Source organism: Takifugu flavidus, chromosome 20 (genome assembly GCF_003711565.1).
Source record: "Takifugu flavidus isolate HTHZ2018 chromosome 20, ASM371156v2, whole genome shotgun sequence".
Classification (NCBI taxonomy): Eukaryota; Metazoa; Chordata; class Actinopteri; order Tetraodontiformes; family Tetraodontidae; genus Takifugu; species Takifugu flavidus.
Genome location: NC_079539.1, coordinates 8,376,333 through 8,384,178, shown reverse-complemented (window position 1 = coordinate 8,384,178; position 7,846 = coordinate 8,376,333). Strand labels below are relative to the sequence as shown.

The following is a 7,846-nucleotide window of genomic DNA, read 5'->3' as shown; positions in this document are numbered from 1 at the left end:
TACCTCTGTTGACTGTAAACAATAAAGTTATCTAATAAAACAACAAATTCCGAAATGGAACCTTTGTAAAAACCTATGGTTTCCTGGGTCCCTGCATGAAAGTGGTTCAATAAAGCAGGGGGGAAAAAAATAGAATTTGACTTTTTAAAAATTCAGTTTCTATGATGAAATCAAAACATTGTCATGTTCCAACATGAATGTTGATGCATTTGCAGTACCAATGGTGATCTTTTTTAGATCACCAAAACTGCTGTTACATTTTGTGTTAGCAGTTTTATTTATTTCTGCAGATGATGTCTGAATGTCTTAAAAGAGGGAAACTGCAAATAGTGGGTGAGATTGTTGCCTCAGAATGGAGATACTGTGATTTTTAATCCAATAAATTGCCCTTTCAAATTAATCTATGCGCTCACTTCCATAGTTTGACTCGGTAAATAACCTGCAGTCTAGTGTTTGATGGAAAGTACAATGAAATGGATTTCTGCTAAATAGTATATGGGGACACACTGATGTCTACATTGTTTAATGCGATAATATTAAAGCAGTGTTTCCATTTCTTAGCAAATGTCAGTATTAAAGTCTGTTCCCAGCAGTTCTTCTGCTGATGCTGTGAACTTTGACTTATACAGAGAGAGAGAGTTGACAAACACAATTAGATTTAGTTCTGAGACTGAGAATAAGAGCAACCACAGACAGTGAAAGTGTCACAAATCTCCAAAACTAATTTTGAGTTGACACAAAAGTGATGTTACTCATCTTGTCCGGTAGAGGGAGACAAAGTCACATCTACGCTTCAAGTGAGCTCGAGCACAATCCAGAACAATTAAACTCGTCTAAACCATTTTTTAAAAGAAAAAACAAGGTATTCCATCATTACTGAATGGAAGAGGATTAGAGCCAATAAAAAAGTCATTGCAAAATAAAAAGAGTTTTATGTCTAATATTAGAATTCTAAGTATAATTTCAAAATGCTTAAAATACCATATTATTATTATGATGATTTTTACTATAGTAAAAATATAAATGGATTAATTCATGAATAAATTTACAATCTATACTAACCCGAGCTCATCTGGTTTCATTTGCTTTGTTTGCAGAGTTATATACAGCATGCCGTCATGTATTTTTTAGAATTATCCAGAAATAGCCCTTAATGTATCATAGTCACTTTTCATATTCACAACTAATCCATTTTAGGGTTGAGTTAGATGCAAAGAACAGTGATTTTCTATAAAGAGGTTAGGCCTTTAACTTATCATCTTAAATATAACAGCTGTATTCATACTGCCTGCAAGTTCAGGGTTCAAGGTTTGGTTATTCCGGCTTTCTCTAGTTATGTAATAATGACCTATTTAGAATCATCCAAAAGTGAAACATTACTTTGCAGTCCTGATGTCTTGAATGAGGACTGTAGCCTAATTTGTGTCATCAGTAATCAAGGTCATAATTTTTTGGAAAGATCAATCCTATCACGAAAACATTAGACTACTGATCAGTGCATATATATTTAAATATATACACTTACATGTGTTTCTAAGTCTAAAATCACCAATGAAACACTCAGGCAATCCAGTTTATATGATGCAACAGCTTCTTTATGGATATTAAATCATGCATTACACAGGGTTTATACATTCTGACTCATTGTAAGTCATCATGACTATCTCTGACATGAAACCATATCCATGCAGTTGCAATAATTAAAGGTAATTTTCAAACAATACGAATGGGGCTCTCATAGTGCGTAAATTTCAGATGTAGATAATGATTAAAATTCACATTTCCCCTTCTCTTTTCCTTATTCTTAAGAGTGGCGTGTCGCTTCCCCAACGGCGATGGACAATGTGTCTGACGGTCAACCAATCAGCGTCGGCGCAGTCGGCCAAAAACGTGACGTCACGTCGGCTGTGCGCGTGCAAATCAGCGTCGGCCAGCGTGCCGGGCCAAACCAATCAGCGCCTTCCAACGAGCTGCTAATCAGCCAATCAGAAGCCTCCACGACGGGGAAGCTGTGACAGCTTATATATGGACAGAGCTCATTCAACAACAGTTCACTGGAGTTAGCAATAGAGGAGACAAACGAAAACCACTCTGCTGGAAGAGCTTACTACTGTTCTAAACATCTCCAAGGCCATTAAGCCATTGAAAGTACTGCATTTTAAGGTATGTATCCATATGTAATTGCATTTGCAAGATTCATTTTCTTCAAGATCGGAAACTTGCCAGCCATTTTCTGTGTCAACGATGTGTTTTACGTGATCGAGCTTTTTAAACTGTGTCTCTAGATTTCGATTGCTCGCTAAATAAAAAGAATGCTCTTTAAATTTGCTAGTAACAAAGTAATGCTACCTTCCTCGAAGGAACGTTAGACACGCTATAACGTGGTTAGCTAGCATAGGCTACCGCCGGCGGATGGACCTCATCCGTTAGTCGGAACACCCAGTGGCGCTCCACCCTTTTTAAAACGTCCTTTTCCTCAGCTTTCGCTACTTTACGGGAAATATTCACTACTTGCCCCCGCGTTTCTCAAATAACTGGATTACATGGAATGCTGGCTTGGAATCCGGTCCTACTTGAAGAAAATTTGAGGGCACGTGGCACGTCATCAACGTTAAGTCTAATTTTTATGGTTTTGTGTTGCTTTTCAGATTTCTTGGTATATCTGACCTGCACCCAGCAATGATGAAGCTCTTGTGGGTTGTAATGCTGTTGGTCGGCACCGTGTTTGCCGATGACGACGACAAGAAGGACAGTGTGGGGACTGTGGTTGGAATCGATCTGGGTACCACCTACTCTTGGTAAGAAATAAAAGCTGTAGTTGGTAGATTAAACTTGAGCACAATGTGACTGCCGAGTCCTGCAAGCCTTGGTCACGTTGTTCATGGTTTTCCAAATGATTTCTTTGTAGCGTTGGCGTGTTCAAAAATGGCCGTGTGGAAATCATCGCTAATGACCAGGGAAACCGCATCACCCCATCTTATGTGGCCTTTACCAGAGAAGGGGAGCGTCTGATCGGAGATGCTGCCAAGAACCAGCTGACCTCTAACCCCGAGAACACCGTCTTTGATGCAAAGAGATTGATTGGTCGCACTTGGGGTGACTCGTCTGTGCAGCAGGATGCTAAGTACTTCCCCTTCAAGGTAAGATTTCCTAATGCTCTAGACATTTGCATGTTGTAAGTTTTTGTGAGTGATGTGGGTAATAATGAGTTATCATCTTCCTTAGATCACTGAAAAAAAGAGCAAGCCCCATATTCAGGTTGACATTGGTGGCCAGATGAAGACATTTGCTCCTGAAGAGATCTCTGCTATGGTGCTGACAAAGATGAAGGAGACTGCTGAGGCTTATCTGGGCAAGAAGGTACAAAAATGTCAAATAATATACATAAAAGAAAAATCATGAAACAGGAATAACTTAATTGAATGTGTCACCTGCTTTCTTAGGTTACACATGCTGTAGTCACTGTTCCTGCCTACTTCAATGATGCCCAGCGTCAGGCCACCAAGGATGCTGGAACCATTGCCGGTTTGAATGTTATGAGAATCATCAATGAGCCGTAAGTGTCTTGTGAAGAGATAATTTGCAGGAAATTCTAAACCAAAGAAAACCTTCCCGTCATTAATGTATTATTGATATTTTAGAACCGCTGCTGCCATTGCTTATGGTCTGGACAAAAAGGACGGCGAGAAGAACATCCTCGTGTTCGATCTCGGTGGCGGCACCTTCGACGTGTCTCTGCTCACCATTGACAACGGTGTGTTTGAAGTGGTGGCCACCAATGGTGACACTCACCTTGGAGGTGAAGACTTTGATCAGCGCGTCATGGAACACTTCATCAAGCTATACAAGAAGAAGACTGGCAAAGACGTGCGCAAAGACAACCGTGCTGTCCAGAAGCTGCGTCGTGAGGTTGAGAAGGCAAAGAGGGCCCTGTCTGCCCAGCACCAGGCCCGCATTGAGATCGAGTCTTTCTTTGAGGGAGAAGATTTCTCCGAGACACTGACCCGTGCCAAATTTGAAGAGCTTAACATGGTAAATCTCTTTTAATGAGCTAATTTAAACATTATATTATGCTACTTTACAAACTTAAACTAAACTCTTTGTTTCAACAGGACCTGTTCCGATCCACAATGAAGCCTGTGCAGAAGGTGTTGGAAGATTCTGACCTGAAAAAGACTGACATCGATGAGATTGTCTTGGTTGGAGGCTCCACTCGTATCCCCAAAATCCAGCAGCTGGTGAAGGAGTTCTTCAATGGCAAAGAGCCATCTAGGGGCATCAACCCTGATGAGGCTGTGGCATATGGAGCTGCTGTGCAGGCTGGAGTGCTCTCTGGAGAGGAGGATACTGGTGAGTCAGTTGTCATTTGAATTGTTTTTTTCTTTTTTTTTTTTCCCCCAATGGGCTTGAGAACTTTAAATTCACTAAATATTTTCCTCTCTTGCAGGTGATGTTGTTCTTCTGGATGTCTGCCCCCTGACCCTCGGTATTGAGACTGTTGGAGGCGTAATGACCAAACTGATCCCCAGAAATACTGTGGTACCCACAAAGAAGTCTCAGATCTTCTCCACAGCTTCAGACAACCAGCCTACTGTCACCATTAAGGTTTATGAAGGTAAGTTTGAGATTTTGAACCCAGTCATTTGTATTTCAGTCATCTGCCTACAAAAATAAAGTTTCACTTTTATACTTTTCTTCCCCCCTTTAGGTGAGCGTCCTCTCACTAAGGACAACCACCTGCTGGGAACATTTGACCTGACTGGCATCCCTCCTGCCCCTCGTGGCGTACCGCAGATTGAGGTCACATTTGAAATCGACGTTAACGGTATCTTAAGAGTCACAGCTGAGGACAAGGGCACAGGCAACAAAAATAAGATCACCATCACAAACGACCAGAATCGTCTGACGCCAGAGGACATCGAGCGCATGGTGAACGACGCAGAGCGGTTTGCTGACGAAGACAAGAAGCTGAAGGAGAGGATTGACGCCCGTAATGAGCTGGAGAGCTACGCCTACTCTCTGAAGAACCAGATTGGTGACAAGGAGAAGCTCGGCGGCAAGCTGTCGGACGAGGACAAGGAAACCATTGAGAAGGCAGTGGAGGAGACGATCGAGTGGATGGAGTCTCATCAGGAGTCCGAGACGGAAGACTTCCAGGCCAAGAAGAAGTCGCTGGAGGAGGTGGTCCAACCAATCATTAGCAAGCTGTACGGTAGCGCTGGTGGCCCCCCACCTGAGGCAGATGGTACACAAGAAGAAAAGGATGAGTTGTAGGAAGGTTTCAAGTCAACATTTGTCACCCCTTCACTTCTAATGGCAATTAGATGTACATACTGAACTAACGGGACTCAATCATGAGAGGAATGAGTGGGTCGGGGTGGCGGTAACAAGCAACTTCCTGAAGCTCCTAAAAGACTTTTCATTCAGGTGTGAGGTGTTCTCTTCGCAATGAGGCGGAGGTATTCATCAGCCCAGATGAGGCTTGCTGCTGTTCTTAGGCAGTTCTGTAGTGGGGAGGTTTTGGGGGGGGGGGCGGGGGCGGGCATGTGTTTTGGGGTCCACCAAGCTTGATGTCTAGGTAACGAAGGGCTCGATATGTTGAGACAATGTCAAGTTATTTATTGAATCTGGTCATCGTACTACAGGAAGACATCACTAAAAATAAATGTTTGATACAAAATGTTACCGTCTGGCTCTTTATTACATTTTACTGATGTACAATGAGTATACAACCTTTGAACTTTCATGAAACCTGTATTGGTAAATTTACTTTCACGATACCACAGTCACAACACAGTCATTATGAATGACGCCCTGGGTGTCCATCCCTCCAAACACAAAGGCCAGGTTCACAGTCCTGGTGGCTTCCTCATCGCACACTTTCCATGGCAGTAAACACATGGAGTGGTCAAGGCGGTTGGGAGGCTTATCCCCTTCAAACTTCACAAGTGTCCATCTGCATTGTTCTTTAAAAAAACAGTATAAGATCATTAGACTGACCTTTGGCTTTTACTCGGAACTGATGTGGAAAATAAGTGAATACCTGCATTGAATCTATACATAGAATTGGTGGCTCCATCAACAGTCATTCCCCCAAAAATGTAGATGTTCTTTCCCACCAACACAGCCGAATGGGCTGCTACTCCCTGTGGGATGTCTCCTTTGGTCCGTAGCTTTTCCCACATCATGTTCCCTTGAAATAGACATGAAAAACAATTTTTGGAATCATTTGAGGGAAATAACAGGCAGAAAACTAACAAAACTGAGACCTACTTGTGTCCAATGAGAACATATCATTGTGGAATTTGTCTCCAGACATGCCTCCATGAATGTAAATTTTTGGACCCAATGCAATGATGATGTGGCCATGTCTTGGCGGGGGGTGTTTTCCCTGGGTTTCTGGCTGGGACCAGGCAGCAGTGGCTGAGTGAAGACCACAAACGAGCATTAATGTTGTAGCTCTCTTCAGGATTATCTTTTCGATGAATCGCTGTAGGCTTTTCATACTTGCACAAAAAATACAATGTGCAACCAAAAACCAACTGAGAGCACAACTAAAGTAAAATGACTGAACTATACCAGCCAGCTTTTGTAAGATTTAAACATACTTGACATATTGCAGACCTGTATCCAAGACGTGAAGTTTGGGGTCTGAGACAGGGGAAGCTCCAGCCTCTCCTCCAGAGAAGACATACAGTTTGTCCCCTAAGGAGGCTGAGTTAGTGTGGTATGTTCTGGGACAGGGTGGACTGCCATTCACCACTACTTTCTTCCATTGAGACCCGCTATCTGGTCATACACAAACGGACTGGATCACAATCTTTGTTAACGTTACTGTATGGTCAAAGCACAGTAACACTGACTATTATTTATCTATGATATAATAAGAAAAAATGATTATTTCATCTGCAGCAGTTTACCATTAAGCTGTAATTTCTGGACACAGTTGCGATTTCCAGTCTGCTGCGCACCCCCAAACACCCAGAGGGTCTGTGGGGAGCTTGCTGGTACGAAGCTGCAGTGTTCATATCTTGATTCCAGACTCTCCCAGTCCGGGATGTCCCATTCGTGATTATCTGGTAAGGAAAAACAAAAGATAAGGGGTACACACAAATGAGATTTAGCCAGCCTAGCCCTTCAGTTGTCAGTCATAGGGACTTAAAAGTAAATGGAAAACAGTCGAAAACGTCCGCGAGTGATGGCTGTCAGTTAAATAATTTAGGTAAACATAAAAATCACACATCTCATGCTTTCCACAAAGATTCCTTTACCTAAATTAATGATGTGTGAATCTGAGAAACTACCACTGGGGTTAGCTCCCCCAACAATAATTATTCTTCCTTTTCCTTCATTCACAGATGGAATAAATGTACAGGTGTGACCAACACTAACACCTGGAGCGCTGCCCCTGGGGATCAATGAATACCTGTTGAAGACAAAACGAAAATCTGTAAAATGGAAAATTCTTGCATCATAAATATGAATAAATGAGATTAACGTACCATATTCCTTCTTTAGGTTTATCTAGTGCTTCAAGGACCGGGAGAAACTCCATGACAATAAAAATGTCTATGGTACAAAGAACTTAAATATTAGTCTTTATATATTTCATATCTTCATAACTCTAATACATCTCAAGATCAGAAGCTCCCAAGATAAATATGGCTAAATTGAAATGATATTAAAGATCGAAAGCAGGCTGAAAGGCACACTATCCTAGTTTTGGAATATATTCCCAATTACAGAATATATATTTAGTGATATTTCATGTAAGTAGTTTAGTTTTTAGAAAAGCTATAAATGTTAGCGGCTAGCCCAAAGGAAGTGCTTCCCCTTTTCTTTTTGC

At 41.8% G+C, this 7,846-nt stretch overlaps 2 protein-coding genes across 2 annotated transcripts; one reads left to right on the top strand and one right to left on the bottom strand.

Moving 5' to 3' along the window:
* The first annotated feature begins 2,005 nt into the window (after positions 1–2,005).
* Positions 2,006–5,680, top strand: hspa5 (heat shock protein 5). The gene is made up of 9 exons (XM_057019914.1): positions 2,006–2,163; positions 2,649–2,798; positions 2,909–3,140; positions 3,226–3,360; positions 3,444–3,556; positions 3,642–4,032; positions 4,113–4,350; positions 4,448–4,615; positions 4,709–5,680. The coding sequence occupies exons 2-9, from the start codon at positions 2,680–2,682 to the stop codon at positions 5,272–5,274; spliced, it is 1,962 nt and encodes a 653-aa protein (XP_056875894.1). The 5' UTR covers positions 2,006–2,163; positions 2,649–2,679; the 3' UTR covers positions 5,275–5,680.
* A 2-nt stretch (positions 5,681–5,682) lies between these two features.
* Positions 5,683–7,846, bottom strand: rabepk (Rab9 effector protein with kelch motifs). Its single transcript, XM_057019915.1, has 7 exons — positions 7,503–7,846; positions 7,272–7,426; positions 6,921–7,076; positions 6,625–6,789; positions 6,274–6,423; positions 6,044–6,193; positions 5,683–5,966 (listed from the first exon to the last, which is right to left on the bottom strand). Exons 1-7 carry the CDS (start codon positions 7,553–7,555, stop codon positions 5,773–5,775), a joined length of 1,023 nt encoding a protein of 340 aa, XP_056875895.1. The 5' UTR covers positions 7,556–7,846; the 3' UTR covers positions 5,683–5,772.